At 38.1% G+C, this 20343-nt stretch overlaps 2 protein-coding genes across 2 annotated transcripts in view; one reads left to right on the forward strand and one right to left on the reverse strand.

Annotated features, from left to right (window-relative positions):
* The first annotated feature begins 1877 nt into the window (after window positions 1-1877).
* LOC106955669 (potassium voltage-gated channel subfamily B member 2-like) lies at window positions 1878-18176 on the forward strand. The gene is made up of 10 exons (XM_015045971.1): window positions 1878-2069; window positions 6361-8194; window positions 14698-14793; window positions 15008-15135; window positions 15253-15339; window positions 15436-15585; window positions 16676-16788; window positions 17374-17471; window positions 17591-17676; window positions 17812-18176. The coding sequence occupies exons 1-10, from the start codon at window positions 1878-1880 to the stop codon at window positions 17971-17973; spliced, it is 2946 nt and encodes a 981-aa protein (XP_014901457.1). The 3' UTR covers window positions 17974-18176.
* Window positions 18177-18450: 274 nt separating this feature from the next.
* LOC106955670 (somatomedin-B and thrombospondin type-1 domain-containing protein-like) overlaps window positions 18451-20343 on the reverse strand; it is a 4722-nt gene continuing 2829 nt past the window's right edge. Inside the window, exons 2-5 of the mRNA XM_015045972.1 lie at window positions 20318-20341; window positions 19618-19696; window positions 18983-19153; window positions 18451-18604 (exon numbers count right to left, since the gene is read on the reverse strand). Coding sequence (XP_014901458.1) covers window positions 18487-18604; window positions 18983-19153; window positions 19618-19696; window positions 20318-20341 — 392 coding nt within the window. The 3' untranslated portion in view covers window positions 18451-18486. The remainder of the gene's footprint in view (window positions 18605-18982; window positions 19154-19617; window positions 19697-20317; window positions 20342-20343) is intronic.

Here is a 20343-nt window from a genome sequence, read left to right on the forward strand (position 1 = left end):
CAAAGATAGTGCGGCAGATGGATCCTGCAATGGCTTCATTTGATTTGAGTTTTTCATTTCAAACTCTGGGACAAGCTAACATTAATATTGTTCCAGTTTTACGTAATTTTTAGCCAATTTTGTCCAGTTCTTTATGAAGCCAATTATTTCATCCATTGACTATCAGCTTTAGAATTGAGAACTAAATTGCAATGGTTGTGGCATCCCTCCAAACCTCTGTGAAGCTCAGAGAATCTGCTAAATAAAATAGTTGATGGCAACTTGATACAACCACCCAGTTCTGTTTCCCTCGCTTTCTTACCATGTGTGTGAAGTATTTGGAAAGAAGCCACAGTAAAGCCCCTTGGCCAGCAGAATCTTGACATGGTGGGACAGAAAGACAGGGAGCTCTTCCCCTCTTTGTCAGTGATTAATCGGCTCACTTTAAGGGATACATGCAAGTCATACTCAAACTATCCATGCTTTGTAAGCCTTGCTTTAAGGATGAGTCGGGTTCCTGAAAAAAAATGACGTATTTGCTCAGTGCTATCAGTAATTGGCTTAGATTAGACATGGGATTCATACCTTGCTATTTTTGGATGCTTTGAAACTTTTTCCACACTGTTGAGCCAATGAAGATGCACTGTTTAGACTTTTTAAGGCCAATGACATCTTCTGTTTTTCTCTGAAGCCTGACCTGCTGATTGTAATAGATAGATGGAACATCACAAACTCTATAAATGAACATGTTATTGTAAATGGCCTGTACTTGTACATTGAAGCTACAGCTGCCCTGGGTCAAAACTTCTAATAAAAAATTAAAATAAATAAAGCTAAAGTAATAAGAAATTACATATCAAGTATTTTGGACATCTCCTGATAGCTTGGTCTGTTGTTTTTAGGATTGCTTACCCACTTCGATGGAGACAGACTGAAGTGACAGACTTTTATTCCCACAATTCAAATCAATTAAATCTGTTATTCCATTCAATGTTGCCAAATAACCAACAGAAATTATGTCATATATTTGTGTAAACCTAGCGTGCTAATAAAACAAGAAAACTTAGCAAACATTGACTTTGTCAGAATGAAATGTGCAGGTTCTTTACAAATTCAACATAGATTATCCTCATTTATTATTACTGCCTCTAATAACATGTTTGTGTTGATGAGTTGGATTATTTGCTGATTTATTGGTGCACTACTATTAAGATCTTCGCAGAGACAGTGGGCTGTAGCTAGCTGATGATCTGTTCATGTTTATTGTAGCTTCCAAAGAATGGCCACACAGATGAGTCTCAGACTGAACTCGGTATTCAGTGGCTTTGGACAATTAAAAAAAAAAAAAAACAAGCTGGTTCATAATAATGATAATAATGATAATAATAAAAAAATGTGTCAAAATAAAAACACTTTTGGTTATTTTTATTCAGAAATTCAAAATTCTTTCTCATTAGCCAACGATGTTGTGCTTTGCTCAGTATTTATAATTTACTGTGTACCTTGGAACATGTGTACAATTCAGCTTTCAAAGAAAAGCATTTGAATCTATTATAAAGATGTTAAAAGCTCAAGTTTTAACTTTGACTTAACAATTTGGAAAGTTAACCTTCAGCGTACTGGATCGTAAACAGACAGCATGTATCCAGTGTATGAATGGAGATTTTAGGCTTCAAGTCCAAGTTGTACATCAAGAGAAAATAATTAATTTTGTTTAGTGAGCAGAAAATTACTATTCGTGCAGACCCACAGCTGTGCATGGTTTGACGATGCCATCACACTGGAAGAGAGTCTCAGAAGTAATGAAATACCACAGAGGTCCTGGGATCAATCTTCATTAGCATAGTCATAATCACTCGGATTGATTCTCCAGCAAAAACAATTATCATACCTGAAGAATGAGTCGATTTGTCCAGTACAAACTGAAGACGCAAGTGCCCAGAGGGGAGAGTTTGCACCTTCAGAGGTGGATCATGGTCCGCAAAAGGTCTGACAACGGGTACAGCATCTATAGGGGCTCTTTGCTCAGCTTCCAGAATCTGATGAGTACACAATCGATTACATTCCCAGAGGTGGCAGATGGACCATCGGTGTGATGCAGTTTATTTTCTTTCTTTTCCCTCATCCTGGCAGAGGAGGACGCAGGGAAGACGATGCGAGAAGTGAATTGTAAAGGTGACCACTGCGCTGCCACTAATGACAGGACGCTTATAGAGGAATTAGTGCTGCTGTCGAGCTCGTCTTTGAAGAGGAAGGAGAGGAATGACACCCTGCCATTTGAAGATTCGTGACTAGAGATGACAGGTGGTTGAAAAGGTTGTGAAGAGACACTTGAGAGGGCTCTTAACACAGCGACTCCTGCGTGTTTTTCCCTTTCCAGATCACTACACTTCCTCTTAACACTTTTTAAGAAGCTGAGGGATAGTAGTACTAACAGCATCATGAAGACGGCGTATGGTGATGGTGGCTAAATCAGATCTCCTCCTTATCCAGTGCATGTGGAAATGTTTAATTCTCATGTTATTCTTAATTCTTTAATTCTGACACTCTGAAATGAAAGTGGGATGAATTTTAGGGTGTAAATAAACAGTTTTGTGCTTTTCTTCTGCAAGGACAGCCCTGGCGCTCTCCTTAGCTGTTCTAATCTAAACTACAGAGCTTATATCAGAGGATATGTATTTGGTATAATTTTGTAGTCACAGTACAGATGCACACAATGTCTTTTAGGTTTTACTTTAAAAAATCATTTTGGGAACCATTTTCCTTCCATGTCACAATTGTCTCCTAATATGATTACATTACAATTTGTGGTTGCAACATGACAAAATTCACAATTTTGCAAGGGACTTTTTCAAACAGAATGTCTGAGCCGCCTCTCCGCTGTTTGAGATATCTGTGTTTTACAAAACGCTCAAGAGTAAAAGAGTAAAGTATTAAGGGAAGTCATCAGATTGTTGTGTAAAACTAAGCCACGTGACTTAAAAAAAAACAACAAAAAAAAAACAATCTCCCTCTCTGTGTCCATCTGTCTTCTGCCTCATATTTTAAATCTCAACGTAACCCAGCTCTCCGTGCAAAGCAGTCTCTGCTGCGGTGCAGTAGGTGGAGAGGAAGTGCAGCGGCTAAAGTGGTCATGGACAATTAAGGCACGGCGCACACAACCTAATCATCTGAGAACATTTCCATTCCATCTAAGCCAATCAGGTCTCATGACCAGCCTGTCCCCGACCTGACTGTGACTTTTCCCTCTCACCGTGAGAGGAACATTTCAGAGACGGAGTGGGAAAGAGACTTTAATCTCTGAGTTACGTCTTTATTGGAGAAAAGTAAGCATGATGAATTAATTTAGGGTGATCCCTGGGTTCTAGATTAAGCAGTTAGTGGGAAACACAACGGAGCTGCATAGAGATCAAAAAGTTGTTTTACTCTTTGAACTCCTGGCAAGAGAATAACGCCACAGATTATGAAGTTCAATCAAATATCTAATATCTTCCTCCGTCTCCTCTCTAGTTCAGCCCTCATCCTGCAGGTCACCCTCAGGCCAAGTGACTTTGCTGGTCTCGTTTTTTTTTTTTTTTAATCCACCATGCACGCCATTTGATGCTATTCTTAACGCTGCAGCACATGCAAATCAAGGGATGGAGGGGTGGGAAGGAGACTGAGTAATTGATCCTCTTAACGACTCCCACTCAGTTACAGCACAGGTTAATGCAAGTCACCTCAGGACTGTTCATCCCCACGCTCCAGCGGCAATTGGCATATCGGCGAGGAAAAAGGGGTGCATGTCTGTGACAGATGAGTCCCTATAGGCGGCCCACACCTGGTCATACTGCGCTTTTAAGTGTCCCCTGTGAAGCTTTTATTAGTAGAGATCATAAAGGCAAGCTGGTCTCTTGGAAATGAGCGCTTTAATATACTGCAAATCGTGTTGTACATTATGTGAAAAAATCTGCATTGTGAGCATGTATGATTTTACCCAGAATGTTTCCTGCTTGTGTTGTTTTTTTTTTTGTTTGTTTTTTTTCCCCTCCGTATTTAGAAACACCCGTGAAGGCCATCTGAGTAACTTGGCAACCAGACGTGAGCTCATAACGAGCTTGCCAAAAAGTTTCAGGGGGATGTGGACGTGATCTGTGTCCTTACCATGACTCCACAATTTTTTATTTTTTTTCTTCAGCTCTGTGCCAGTGCTGCCTGGTTTGTCTCTCTTAGCTGCTAATTGGTTTAACCTAATCAGGACCAGCGTTTCGTGATAACACTTCCTCTGCTGAGCCATCATCCTGGCTTTTCTACACAGTGCCTTGCGAAAGCTATTCGTACGCCTGAACTTAATGCAGCCAGAAATCTTGTGATGTTTTCTGACTCTGCAAAAAGAGGCAGAACATTTCTCTCAAAATCCTGGCAACTATCTATGCAAAATAATAGAGTTAAACACTTAATATTTAGACAGATTTATTTGGCCGTGGAATGCTTTTACATTTCTATTATTGCTGAATGATATTTAGTGGCACCCAAATCAAGGTGGTTGAATATACATATTGAAGTTAATTTATGGTTTTTAAACTTTGTAAATCTGTATGCCATTTTTTTTTATATATCATTTTCACACTTAGGGGGCTCCTATGGTTTTGATCGATCCCATAAATACTCCAGTGAAATAAAGCTAAAGACTGCGGTTGTCATGCGGTAACATGTCTAAAAAGATTAAGGTATACGAGTACTTTTTTAAGTCATTGAATTTTTTATTCTTTACTTCGTTGGAGAGAAGAAATTTACCATTTCACTGGATAATTGATAGGTCTTAGAAATGTCTGGTTCTGAAACGTCCTAAAATCCTTAAGCTTCCACTTATATTAGAATTTAATAGTAGCTAATTTAATGAATTCTCAAAGGAGATTATGTGATTGTCTCAAGAGTTCTGAGCATAAATTTATGTAGGATCATCTGTGTGTTCTGCAGCTAAATGTGGTTTGTGATTTGTATTCAGGGTGACATGACGGAGGCTCTTCAGTCTCTCTCCATTAGACTTTAATAGGTTTTATATTGCACAGGTCACAGAGGACTTTGCACAAAAGCATGCAAATTTTTCCATGTGGTGGATTTTAGTAGAAGTTATACTGCAGCACTTCCCTTACTGTCGGATGGAAACTATTCACCTTTGGGGGTCGGGACGGAGGGACAGGCAGAGATGAGTTAAGAGAAAAACGGACGTCAACTAAACCCTGTGGTTTGGCAAGTAGTCGGGTATAAAGCAGAGCTCTAGATGAAAAATTCAGCTCGTCTCATATGATGCGACATTCAAAAGCAATCCTCCTCCCATCGCTTGATTGCTCATTTTATATATCTCAAGCACTAGACAAGACATCTGAGGCCAGCTTTAATCAACCGCTGTCAATAAATCCCGGTATAGATAAGTGCTGCCACTTAATCTCGCCCCATGCTGACCTCTAGGCCTGGTGTTCTTAGCTCTTACAACTGAGGCCACAATGACAAATGGTTGTCTGATAAATGATTTCAGATGTGAAGTGTGCAGTTTCTTTTTTAAAATTGAAACAAGAAACATTGCTGTGACCGGCAGGAGTTTAAAAGATTACTGTTGGTTTATTCTACCGTCTCAAACAGAATTTCTTTGGATAGACGTAGAAATGATAACATTGCCCACTGTCAAAGTAGGGTGACTGGAAAGTTGCTTTAGTGGATATGAACTTGCACTGTCTATTTCTTGGCCATGCACTGACTATGCAGCAGTTTGCACTCAACAGGATGACATTTTATTCATTATTTGACCATTTCAAAGTGTCTTTTAATATTTATCTTACAGTCTCCTGTAAGGAATTGTGCTTATGTGCAGGAAGGCATTTTCATTTAATCATGAGTCATAATTTGTCACATTTTATAATCAGCAGTGGGCACACAGGTGAATCAGAACCAACATAAATAAATCAAAATAGACTAACACAGACTTATCAGATACAATTAAAACTTTTAGGGCGATAGGGTGAGATTTTTGTATGTATAATGGGTTTTTCATCTGTATTCTGGAACGCCTCCAAGGTGTCTTTCAAGCAAAGACACGCTCCATTACATTCAAATCATTCACTCTTAAGACGTTCAAGCTTTCTTTATGCAGCTTTTTCTCCCCGTCTATTAATGCAAAGCAGATTCATCTGATTATGAATGCTATTGTGATCTGCCAACTGAGTCATAAAGTGTTGACTGTGAGAGATAAAGTCAAACACTGCAGAGCTATTTTGACTGATTAACAGATTAACTGAGTTTGATGTGTTTATTGCTTTAATCTTCTTTATTGTATCCTCTTTTTGTAAGAATGTGGCGATTGGACTTATTTACATTTCATCTTGTTTTCCTCTCTCATTTCAGATTCTCGCTATAATATCAATCCTCTTTATCGTCCTGTCCACCATCGCCTTGTCTCTCAACACCTTACCAGAGCTCCAGGTCACGGACGAGTTTGGTCAAGCCAATGACAACCCTCAGCTGGCCCATGTGGAGGCTGTTTGCATCGCGTGGTTCACCATGGAGTACCTCCTACGCTTCCTGTCCTCTCCGAACAAGTGGAAGTTTTTTAAAGGCCCACTGAATGTCATTGATCTGCTGGCCATCCTACCCTACTATGTCACCATCTTCCTAACAGAATCCAACAAGAGTGTGCTACAGTTCCAAAATGTGCGCCGTGTAGTACAAATATTCAGAATCATGAGAATATTGAGAATCTTGAAGTTGGCCAGACACTCTACGGGGCTCCAGTCTCTAGGGTTCACTTTGAGAAGGAGCTATAATGAGCTGGGCTTGCTCATATTATTTCTTGCCATGGGCATCATGATATTTTCCAGTTTGGTGTTCTTTGCTGAGAAAGATGAAGATGCCACCAAATTCACAAGTATTCCTGCCTCGTTCTGGTGGGCCACCATTACAATGACTACTGTGGGCTACGGGGATATTTACCCACAGACTTTACTTGGAAAGATCGTCGGTGGACTCTGCTGTATTGCAGGGGTGCTAGTCATTGCCCTACCAATCCCTATCATTGTCAACAACTTCTCAGAATTTTATAAGGAGCAGAAGAGGCAAGAGAAAGCCATCAAGAGGAGGGAGGCATTGGAGAGAGCCAAGAGAAACGGCAGCATCGTATCAATGAACCTAAAAGATGCCTTTGCTCGTAGTATGGAAATATTGGATGTGGTGGTAGAGAAAGGTGAGGACAAAACTTCCCTGGACAATCACCTTACACCAAACCGTTTGGGTAGCTCCACCAGGCACGCTACTTCCGAGAGCAGTCTCCGATCTCCAGACAAACGAAACCCAGAGTTAGGATCTCAAAGCTCACCCCATGGTATAACCATCGCCACCACTGGAAGTCAGCATCGGATAAGCAGGACCCCACAGCACCTGAGCGTTCAGAAACTGGAGGAAATGTACAACCAGATGACCAAGTCTCAATCCTTCACGAATCTGAACACCACAAGTTCTATGAGCACTCTGAGCACAACTATGACTGTCCCTGGATCTCCAAAGAAATCTCTCAGCCCTGACTCTACGTTAAAGGAAGAGGTGCTACTTGAAATGAGGGAAGTCAGGGATTCTTTGAAAGACAATGTAGCCAGCTGTCCAGCAGAGTGCATAAACCAGGGTTTCAACCAGGCTGGTGATGATGATGGGTTATATGAGATCAGACACCCCACAATTCCACCGCTTTTGAATTTTAGCCACTTGAGGTGTACTGGTAATGACTTCTATGAATCTCACAACCCATGCGACGGATCAGATTTACATACAGAGGAAGGAAAACGCTTCAACAGTGCTGTGGAGATAACCCAAAGCTCTCTGTCTGAAAATAATCCTCCAAAAATAAAAGGGTTGAAGAGTAACTTCAACAAATCCTCCAATGATGGTCCTATTACTCCGCCTAGCACCACCTCTCCTGGGGACATTAGCTCAAGTGTCCTGGGAGACGAGTCCCCAACGGGAGAGACATCACCACTTATTCCCAGTTCGGAAGAGCTTATCCCAGTCACATTAGAGGGCCCCTGCAGCTTCTCCCCTAAGAAACTATTGGTAGACACCCCACCTGGTGATGAAGATCAGTCCACAGACAACCACGAGGAGAAGCAACTCATGGAGGAGGCTGGCGCTGCAGTTGCACCCTTGTCCCCCAAAACAGCAGCACAAAATTGCTCCCAAGGCAACAATCCAGGTGGACACAAAGTAGAGAATCACATATTTACATCATCTGACATCCACCTTATACCTGGAGATGGCAGCCTCTCTCCAACCTGTGAAACAAGCATGTGAGCAGCAGGGAAAGCTAGACCTAAAACAACCTCAGCCCTGGCATGTGGGACAGCAGCAGAAAAAGGCTTGGTGCAGTCTGACAGAAAGATACCTTTGCATGGCATGACAAGTTTTCTTTTACTTGTGTTATTGTGTATTGCTGAATCAGAAACTGCAGTTCTTGGTGCAGTTTTGAGAGTGACGCTGGAGTAAACAGTGAGCTCAAAGAGACATAAAAGAGGCTCTAGAGGTACGGGGAATTTGTCGTCTAATGCAGACACAAGTTCTCCCAATGTAAAAAAAAAAAAATCCTCTTTTTTTGCAAGGGAAATGCACAGACAGACTTATCTGTACAAAGCATGCATTTAAACAAAGACGGATATTTTATGGTGCTTAGTTTGCTGAAAGCACTCCACTGTAAATACAACAACATGCAAGGCAATGACAATGCACAGGACAGCAAAGGACAGAAGGTACAAACAATTTGTAATGTGAAAAAGGATGAGGTGAATTGAATCAACAGCCATGAGAGTGGGTGTTGGCATTGTAGCGATCTATATTTAAAAAAACAAAACAAACAAAAAAAATAAAAACATATCATTACCTGATGTGGAAATGCAAAGTGTTCCCATGATGAACCCTGTAATGTTTTTCTTTTTTCTTTTCTCTTAGTGCAAATGATGTTTCAACCTGTAATACTGACATTATTGCTTTGGGTTTTCATAGCACCTTTTCAACTTTTAGTTTTGTAATCATCCAGATATCCAGTCTCTACATTCAAAACACCTCTATTCACTTAAAGCACATAACACCTACCTATACTGCAGATGCCAAATAATGTATATAACCAGTAAAACTGGAAACACAGAAAATATTTTTAATGCAGGATCATCAGTAGGGGACCAGCTTTAGATTCTTTCCTAATCACTTCTAAGAATTTTATTCACTCTCTGACAACAGATTATATATATCTTTAAGTAGACTTAAGAAACAATAGAATATAAATTTTGTAGGATTAGATGTCACAAAATAAAAAAAAGTTCATATGAGAATATTTCAGAAAAAAATTCAATAATACAGATAAATGCTTAAATATTAATGGCGATGCATTATAAAATTGGCTGTTGACTGAAACCCCATTATTTTTAACTTTTAAATCTCTTTTGAGTAGCGAATACCTCATACCAAATGCTACTATGATCAAGGAAAAGAACACTATTTGGTGTTAAAGCTGTAATTGGAAAATACTCAGTTACTTGAGACTGAAGTCAAAGAAAGCAAATAGATGAAGGAAGCTCTTTTAAAAAAAAAACGGTATTCTCTGTGATTTGTCCAGAGATGGCGACAATTCATTTAGGCTGCTGCAAGGGAGTGAGAGAGAGTTAAACTTCAGCAGATAACAGAAAGAATGAGCAGAGTACATGGGGTGCTCTGTTTTTTGGTTGATCTTTCATGAAACAATTGATTTAGAAAAGTTGGCAGTTTTTCACAACTAAAAATCTTCATTACCCAGGGAATACACACAGAATATGGTGTTTTATAAATGCTAACTGCATTAGTCGCTAATCTAAAGACAACCTAAAATGTCATTTCCACAATCCGTTTGGCTTTGCTTTAAAATAATTGTAAAACCCTGCTTTGTTGTGACTGCTCTCTCACATAGGAGTGTGCTGTTGCCCCTGCTTCAAAAATAAAATAAAAATTAAAAAAACAATGACTGACAGAAGGAAAGCTAGAAAAGTATATTTTAACTGCTGTTCTTATATCATATTATAATCTAGATCTTATAGAGAAATCAGAATCAGCTAAAATTGGTGTATGGGCAGGTCAAAAACCAGAGTTTGGAAGTTGACAACATATTTCCGAGGATTGCATCACTAAATATTAGCATTTATGCCAATTTTGTAGGATATTGACTATAACATAAAGCAACAGTATTCTTCCTAATACAAATGGACCAAATTAAGCACACTTACATGCTTTTATCTATCTCAGCTGCATCATATCATCTATTAAAACATCTAACTAGAGTTGTATTTGTTGCTTATGGTTCGTTTATCTGCATTGAGCACATTGTCTTACCTCCCCTCCATCCTAATGTCTCCTGCAACTTTACCCGATCTAGCTGATCGGTTTATGCCATTTTTTTCTCCTCATTATTTATTTGTGGTGTTTTAGACTGTAATTTATTATATTTTTCAGTCAAACTTAAACCCAATGGAGTTCTTCTTTCACGATTGTTTTACACTGACTGAAAATATCTGTTGATGTTGCCTTTGATTGCTTTTTTTTTTTTTTTTTTGCTAGTAACGTATACATTGTCTCGATGTGTCTGTATGAGTGAGTGTGAGCCGCACAAATCTGAATTGCAGTGAGAGGAAGGACATGGGTGAGTTGTTAGTTTTATTTTTATTTTTTTTCTTTCCTATTTATGATCACCATTTCTTTGTTTTTGTTTTGGGTTTTTTCACAGAAAGTTGTGGAATGTGCAATACCGCATACTGCAATCTATGCAGGCCAAGAATTGTGGCACTTTATTTTCTGTCAATGGGAATTTGTAAGTGTACAGGCAGAAATGACCTGTGTTTTTCAAATGTTTTATCTTTAATATGGTGGTGAAACACTGCTGCAGCTACCAGAATCTATCAAAACAATGCAAATGGGAATTAACGTTTTGATTTTATATTATACACATAAATTGCTGTCACAAGCACCTTAATGCCAGGTATCAACGCACCTCAAATTTGAATATTTGTGGGTAGATGGATCCAAATTGACCACCAGGGCCTTTTATATAGCTGTTCAAATAACCTGATCTAATTTTAGTCGCCACAAGCAGTATTTTGTGTTTTTTGTGAATTAAGAATGATTCTATTTTTTCTAAACCAAAAAAACAACGGAGCATGACCACAATTTCCTGCCATATGGTGGTTGAAATGATGCCCACCTTTTCATAAGACCTCTGTTTATGAGAAGGCAGCAAGTCATTTGCTTTGTTCATATAGCACTGTACAGAAAATTCTAATTTTATAGGAGAAATCAGGTCTTTATGTAACAGATACAAGTAATGTTATTGAGTTCTCAGGTTTTCTATAAATCTCTGATGTTCTCATTGGATAAATGATTTGTTGTTTGTGTTCTTTTCTTTTTCTTTTTAACAACTAGTGTCAAACTCTCTATTTCTGTACTTTTTCAAAGCCGTTAAATTAATGTCAATGTCCTGGCTGCTATATAACGGAGCCACAATATGTATCCCTCGTCATGGATAATTCTGTGCAGCACATTCAATATTCATCTCCATTAGCCTTCGGTGATGAGCAAAGGAGTGACAGTGAGTGTCCATCCATCAGATTGCAGTGCCTTGCAAAAGTGCATATATCTTTTGAATTTTTTCCAAAAAAAAAAATTAAGATTACAGCCACAAACTTCAATATATGTATCTATAATATCCAATGATTAAATGCTGTCCACCTGTGTGTGATTCAGTCTCGGTATAAGTCCAACAATTCTATGAAGGCCGCAAAGGTTTATTAAGTTAACACTAGCAAACAAACTGCCTCATGAAGACCAAGGAACAAAGCATATTGGTCAGGATGAGAAGCTTAAAGCAAAGTTGGTTTCATAAAAGCAATATTCAAAAGCTTTGCGAGCTTTGAAAATTTCATGGCTCACTATTCAACCCATTATCGTAAAACAGAAAGAGCAAGACACAGTTAGGCAAAGAGACCATTAATCAGAGAAGGATCCAAGGGTCCCATGGTAAATCTGGAGGAATTGCAGAGATCCATTTTCATTATTTTTGTGAACTGAGAGTCACTTTCCTTCCGCTTTACCTTCATGCAACACTTTGTGTTGCTACATAAAATTCACCTAAAACATATTGCAGTTTGTGGTTGTAATGTGCTCCAATGTGAAAAGATTCAAGGAGTGTGAGTACTTTTGCAGTGCACTGTACGTTGTCTACTGCTCCATTCTCTACAGCTTTACAGACTTTGGCCACCTGGTGTGACTCAGCAAAGGCAATCATCGGGTTACAGAAAAGCCGTGTAGAGGAAGCAAAAGTGTCCAGTTAAATGTTTTTTGAAAACCGTTTTCAATCGGTGATTACTTTTTTTGCATATGCTTTTTTTTTTTAACCTGTATGCCCAACGTAGCATAATCTGACTCAGTATTCAGAGATTTGCAAGACCTCATGGAGCCATCTTTGTGAAATGAATGATGCATCATTGGAGACTTGGATGTTTCTGGTTCCCTCCGATGTCAAATCCAGGCTCAGTGTTGGTTGTTTTTGTTGTTTTCTTTTATGAATGAAGGTTTGATGATAACCCTCATGTTGAAGCTCCTTAATTCTGTACCTATGCTTCCCCCCCCCCCTTCATCTCTTGTTCGTGGTAATCATGTGTCTGTGTTAGCCCTGAATAATCCTTCATTATAACAGAGTAGAGAAACAAATGGAGTTGGATTGATCGATTCTAGTGGAATAAAATTTCTGTGGAAAGGAATTCTGCAGGCTGACAGCGAAAAGACCATTCTCTGTCTTAGTGTCTCATAACAGCACATTGATTAGTGATGCCGTAGAGTGGAAATGATGTCTTTATTTTCTCTGAGAGAATGTTTATTGTCTGTGTCGATCACTTGTGCTTACCAAGTCGTTCTCCCCAAAAATGCATAAAGCAACATTGTTTTGTTCTTATGTATGTGTATATTATGCCTCTTACATTATTTTTTTTATTTGTTTTTCTCCGTTCAGCTTTGAGATGACATTATCATTAGACATATTCTGAGCTACAGACTGTTTCTGTACAAAGTAACATCTTTGTATGCATGTTGTAGTCCAAGCAATTGTGTGACCATAGAACAGTTTGTTACACGTTTGTCAACATTTCTGTAGAGCATTGTTCCCCATTACATCTACTAGCATTATGCAGAATAACAAATAAATGTGTATATATCTTATGTGTTTTGTGTCTGATTTTCTGTATCTAAGATGCATCTGCATATTAGGGATTGTTGCATCATTATACTGATACCAGATATTTACATACACTGTATAAAAATATGCATGACCTTTTTCCTTACTATCTTTAATTAAATGAAACTCAATGTTCTTGTTTTAGGTTAGCTGGATTACCACAGTTGTTTTTGGACAGCATTTTTTTTTGTTGTTGCTTTCTTCAAGTTTACACACACACACAACAATTAGTGTATTTAGGCTAAAACAATTTGAGAAAGCTGAGATGTCATGACTTTATAAGAAACGGATATGTGGCATAGTGCTGTTACTCATCCCAAACGCCAGTGGTCGCTGTAGTCCTTTGCGTTCAGTTGTTTTGGCTCATAAATGAGCGCGCGCGGAAACTCTTCTACGAAAGTGAAGAAAAAAATAAACAACAATGGAGTGTGAACTTAAACAGGATCTCGCTTCAGAGGCATCCAGTACAGATAATAGTGTCAGCTTTCCTCATGTTACCGCCGTCGCCTCAGGATGGATGCTGGACTTCATGTTTGTGAGTTTATGTCGAAGCTTCAAAGAAGGAAACTTTGATGCGTTTAACGAAACTCTGTCAGTTTTTGAAGGTGAGTAATCCAACAAAGTGACCAATAATCCAATGGAAAGTAGTTGCCTACGTGACAGCGCTCTGCTTGCACCTAGTCGGAAGAGTTTAGGACAGCTTCCTAGATTTCTACGTTACTTTTGAAGCGATTTCTGACTTTTTGAGACGACTTCACTCTAGGGAGTACTGTTTTTCCGCTGCGTGAAGTAACCGGAATAAGATTTACTATTATTTGTATATATATTAAAAAAAGAAAAGAAAAAATCTTTTTCGATGTAGTTTTTTGTTTGTTTGTTTTTTTGTAGATGTAACGTCGATATAAAATTGTGCTACACTCAAACTGGCTCGGTTAGGTGCAACAATCTTCAGCAATTTGTTCCTAAAACATGGTTGTAGAAAGTAACCGTTAGTAATTATACAAATACTTGGTTATCAGTATATGTTTATATACACAACATTTTTGTTTAAGAATTGCATTCTTATATAGACTCCGTCATCAATCCCATAATTGTAAATATTTTCTGTCTACCACTTTGCTTCTTTTTGTGCCAACACTCTTACACCTTGCACCTTTTCTCATTTTCAAACTCTGATGCGATCCAACATAGTTTTTTTTTTTAGAAAGTCCATATCTATTGAGGATGAATTTGATAATAATATTTGCAGAATAAAAAGTTATCTCTGGGTTTATTTGAGGGAAGCGTTATGCATTAAACTGCTTTTTTTGTTGAAATTGTGTGCTTTATTGTGTATAGCTGTGTAAAAGGTCTTTTTTTTTGGTGCTATAATGTTGGAAGATCTAAAAAAAAAAAACAGGTTCTATGAGTCAGCTAACTGTAGTGTGAATGTATATGTTTTTGTTTTTTCTTAGCTCTTTTTCAGAGTAAATATGTTAAAGCAGCTGGCCATGATGAAAAATCCTTGATATGTGCCTTTCTAGCAAGAGTAATGCACGGAAAGCAGCTGGGTGAGTTGCTCCAAACTTATGTTTAACTACTGCATCGCTGCTGTAAAGCAGAAGCACCCTGCAAATATTAGGATTGTCACTTACGCATGAGAAATATCTTGTAGATGAAGACACAGTTTCAGTTAACAAATGTTTGTTAAATAAGAAAGCAAGACTATGGTTTCAAAATTAAGCTTCTTTTTCTCCTCTTATGAATGTTCCCCACTTTCCCCAGATGTCCTGTTTGAAAAAGATGAACGTGTAATGCCTCTGATGTCTGCTGCCGTTGTTTGGTCAAGCCTGGAAAACGCAGTGGAAGATGAAGGCTTATTCAAAGAGATCACCGGTCTCCTGTTTGTCCAGGTAATTCCTCTGTCTTTTCAAGGGTTGCTTCCTGTTAAACTCATAATATTTGAGGACAACAATTGATTTTCTGGCTGGGTTCAGGCATAAAGGACACCCTTTTTTCCTTGTTTCTAGGCTGTGGCCGTCTGCCTGGAGAAAGGCCAGAGAGCTTCTGCCTCCTCGGTTCTCAAGTGGTTTGAAAAAAGACACACATACCCTCGGGTCTGTATGTCCAGTTGCTTTTCTTTGTCGCTTTTGATAACTGTTGGCTTTTATTATTATTATTATTATTATTCTTAACAACTTTTTCTGAACCAGAACTTGGGAATTAAGCTCTCGACTATCGTCACAAAAACTGATACTTACCACCCGGTCCTCATGAGCTTCAGCTTCAAGCGCCTCCTGGAGACCATAAACTCCTTCTTGGACAACTATTTGAAAAAGAATCCATGTGATTTCCTCATCAAGGTTAGATCTCATTATATGTCTTATTTGCTGCCAATTTCCCTTCTTCGTCCTTCCAGCATCTAAATCTTCCAGTGTGAAGTACATGTATGCACGGCAACTTTAAATGTTCAATAATTCTGATGTTTATGTGGGGAAATTGGCCTGAAAAAGAAACGTATAAATAATAAACTTGTTCAAAGGATGAAAATGATCTGAGCTAGGATATTAGGGTGTTGCAACTCTGGAGGATACAGACAGCTTTATCAAGATTTAGATTTTATTTTAATCAGTTCTAGTTCACTGGAGTGAAGGAAGCAATATTTCAGAAAAGCAGAGCACGTACTTTATTCTAATAGCAGGGAAGTATTTTATTTTTTGCAGCGATGCATGTGTGAAATTAATTTGAACAGAAAATAATGTAAGAGGCATAATATACAGAAAAAAACAGATGCAGAGGATGTGTCGATGAACCCGAAAAGCATGTCGTTTTTTTCATGGGTGGTTTTGATTTCAAAATGTAATTGGTAAACAGATCCTACACAAGAAAACCATTTCAGCTGTCGGTTTTTGTTTTGTCGTTATTTTTCTTATTTATTATTGTTATTAGGTTTTCCCACTATATAAAAACAGTAATATTAATGGGCCATTTTTTTCCCTAATGTTTGTGATTCCCATCAAAAAACTTTTATTTAATGCAGAATCATTAAAAAAAAAACCCCACAATTTAGCTGATAATAGGGTCCAACCTTTGAATGCAGCAGCAATTTTTTGTTTCCTGTATAAAGAAAATAGTAGACTAACATCAAAACTTGTGGAATAGTTCTTAACGCTAAAATGTTTTTCTTTTTATTTTATTTAAAGTTATTCCTATATTTCAAAGATTTTACCTTTTTCATAGTTTTTACTTTATAAATGTATTACAGATTTTAGAATTTAAGTGAATAATATTTTTGTGCATTAGTGACTTTTACTTGGAATCTTTTTGCAGCAATATTGGAGCAGATGGGCAGATTTCTAGAAAGTCACTAATGACATTTGGATACAGAATGATTTTGCCCACAAGTGTCAATGACTGCATGCATCTTAAAGAACATTTATGTTTCTCATTCAGACAGCTACAGGTTTTGTCCAATCTTCCCAAAACGTTATGGACTCGGAGTCTGTGGAGTTACAAGACAGCACTGTCTCGGAAAAGCAAAGTGAAACAACACAGAAGAACAAAAAGTATGAAAAATGATTTCTCACATACACTTGAGCTCCAAGTTATTCCGAATTAAAACATTAGAGGGAGCTAAAGTTTGGGGTAATGGCACGGAGACCTTTCAGGCTGAGAGTCATGGGTGGAGTTTTAAAAAAATAAATACAATCAAAGCACAAAAAAAACTTTTTTTAGCAACACAAAGTTTTTGATTGCTGTAACACCAAAGCTTGTCATCTTACAGAAAAAAGGTATGAATCATTTCTGATGTGCCACTTTTTGCTAAAATTGTCCCCTTTGGACTTGCCATATTATCTTTTGAGAGATGTCGGTCTTCTGGTTTCCTATCAGAAACAAACTAAACTCGCAGAAGTTTGTTTCTGTTTCTGTTACTTGTCTTGGATGAACAACAATAACTTTAAATCTGCAAGGGACATGAACCATTTTAAACTGTAGTTGTTTTGATTACAGTTTTTAGACAAATTTTCATGGTTAGGACATTATGCTGTTTTCGTTTTTTAATTTTTTCCCAAAACAAACAAAAGGGGGGCATTTTAGTCCTTCCAAGTGCCATTAAAAAATAATCTGTAAAATCTGTAACACTTCAACAGAACAAAACGCAAACTGCTCTCTACTAAACTTACCGAGGCATGGTCACCTGATACCACGAAGAAGCCCTGTGTTTCTCTCCGGCGTCTCTCCAGAAGTGGTAAGACGCATCCTACTTCTGTTTTTATCTGACTAACGATAATGACGATTGTGTAAAATGTTTCCAGACCTGTTATGAGCTTGACTAAAGCTAAAGACTTTTTAACCTCCCACCATCAGAGGTGTGTCACCTGACGGCGAGGAAGAGTTTAGAAACCTCCCCCCTGCAAAATAGTGAAAAGTGCACGGAAAAGAAAACACGAAAGGCAAGTTGAATTGCAAAACGGATTATATGTTTCAGATTAATTTATTCCAAATTGAAATTGTTTGCTTATTTAAGTTAAATTAATTTTTAGGAAAAGAAAAAAAAAACAGTGCTGAGTATGTGTTATGTCGTTTAGAAATGGACTGCCCAGCTGGACAAGTACCTTCAAGACGGGGTCAAACGTCACGGACAGGGGAACTGGTCTCGAATCTTACTGGATTATGACTTTGAGGGACGCACTGGCACCATGCTGAAAGACCGCTGGAGAGTTCTGCTAAAGGCACACAAAGTCAGCTGAAGAAAAGGCAGCCTCCAATCTCTTGTTTCAGCTGGGCTAATGGAGCAGTTTGTACATAAAATTACCCACTGATGAAAACATTATTTTTTTTTAATTTATGTAAGAAAAATTATATTTTGTTTGCATGTTTTTGTTCCACATTAGTGTTGTAAATTTGTAAAATTGTAAAGCTATTTGGCTGTACCGCTTCTCCAATTTCAATTTATATCACAAGAGGGCGCCAGAGACAAAAATATTATCTACAGGCTGTCCTGTAATAACCTAAAATATTTTTATTTAAGTTAGTTTTACAAATTAAATTTGAAAGTATATAGTTGCTTTTTTTAAAAATCATTTGATGTTGTTTTTTGCAGACATATTTTGAAATAATAAATAATTGTTTTTTTGTTTTTTTTTTAAACTGTACTGATCTTTAATTTCTACCATAAGTGCATTTTGAGTTTGCGGTGATCCTTGCAGCTCTCAGAGGACATCCAGTGGCGTTCTGCAAGCTTTATTTCAGCAGACTGGAGGTCAGGTGAAGATGAAGATATGTTGTGTTGGACAGGTGCACTGGGGAGTTTTCTGGACCTTCTTCCATGTCCCTCTGCAGTGTGGGTTCCCCACTGCCTGCCACTGAAGCACAGCTTCTCTGAAACACAGCAACATTGCAGTAGAAGATTTGAGTCATGTTTCTTTCCATCTACTATTTTTTTTTTGTCAGAAATGTATGTGAATTTATCGGCATAAGTCTAAAACAGTTGTTGGCTTTTATGGTGTCTTCTTAGCAACTTAGCCTTACATCGACATGAGCTGAGACTCCCAAATTGATGTCTTTGGGCGTGACTGAAATTTGTCCACCTGAATGAGCTAAAAGCCTTCTAGAGAGGAGAATGGACAATATATGTTTGTATTCTACTTGACCTTTTGTGGATTAGAAAACATGCAATAAAGTCAAATCACAGTTTTTGAGTATACTCTTGAATAGTTCAAATGCATTATTTAAGTGTCACAACTGATAACTTCCTACTTGTCCGATTCTTGGCCGTCACCCTGACAGCTACTGTTTCGCAGGGCAGGAGGATCGCACGCTACACACACTTTGAATCCTTCAGTTATGTAGCGCATCCAGATGGTGTGAGGCCGGTTCTCCACCGTGCAGTGTGCTGTCCGGGACTCCATTTTAAATTCCATACAGAACCTGATGGGTGGCGGCGGCGGCGGCGGCGGGGGGGGAAATAACAGAAAAGTCATGAAAGTCACATGAAAAATAATCTCAATATGTTGACAGAACAAAAAAGAAAGCTGTGGGTTTCATTCTTGGAAAGTTTATGTCACTTTGCCAATGTACAGTTGTGATTTCTGTATTCCCCTTTTCACTTAGAAAGCCCTCTTAGTGTGTGTGGACCTTTCTGTGACATTTGCGAGGATTTCATTTCAAAGGATTGTGGGCTGTCTCTGAGCACTGCTGTATAATCATGTTTACAGCCAGCCAGGTGGGCAAACAAAGGTAACTCACTTAGATGCAACAAAGCAGGCTTAGACTTATATATTATAGGGTAAAATTTTACCTGCATGAAAGCATTTCTTTTGTCTTTTTTTTTTGTTTTTACGTCATGTGTCTTGCTTTCAGTCATGAGCAGTTTGAGATAATGTGAAACTTACCCTGGGTCCAGGGGGTTTCCATAGCCGTCGTGCTTGGGTCTTCCTTTACCAAATTCCAGGCTGGTGATGAATGCTGGGCCTCATAAGAGAAAACGGTTCAAGTTTTTAAAATATTTTACCCATTGATGGAAAACTATGGAGATCCTGTCAGAACTTAAGCTCAAGTTCAAGATGATTTGTATAGCACATTTCAGCAGCTAGGCAGTTCAAGGTGCTTTACATCATAGAAATACAAAATCATAGAAGGCACAGTCAACAACTGAAGCAACTTACAATTACATTCTAATTAATTACAATTAATTAGAATGTTTAGAAGTTTGATACTTCAGGGTATCATTGGAGACTCCAACATGAAAATGATCCAAAACAAATATCCAGAGTAGCTTTGGGATCTATGCAATTTTGGGTCTATGTTTTGGACCATTTCCTTGTTTCTATAATTGATTGCTTCCTTTCAACTTTCTAAGGGATATTACATTAAAAAAAATAGTGAGGAAGATCTAAAATAAATTCAAATGTAATTATTGTTTTTCAAATCATTCAAGACTGTATTGTCAGTCATTCTGGAAAAAGGGTGGTTCAAAGACATAAAGGAATCCAAATTTACCATCTTTCAGTCAGACGTGGATGTAAACCTCTAAGTGGAACTATATACATTCTAACAAAAATAGCTGCAGATACTATATTATGTTTCTTATACCTGAATTGTGTCCACATTGGCTGCCT

Source organism: Poecilia latipinna, unplaced genomic scaffold (assembly GCF_001443285.1).
Source record: "Poecilia latipinna isolate Pla-1442-1.1 unplaced genomic scaffold, P_latipinna-1.0 Scaffold757, whole genome shotgun sequence".
NCBI lineage: Eukaryota > Metazoa > Chordata > Actinopteri > Cyprinodontiformes > Poeciliidae > Poecilia > Poecilia latipinna.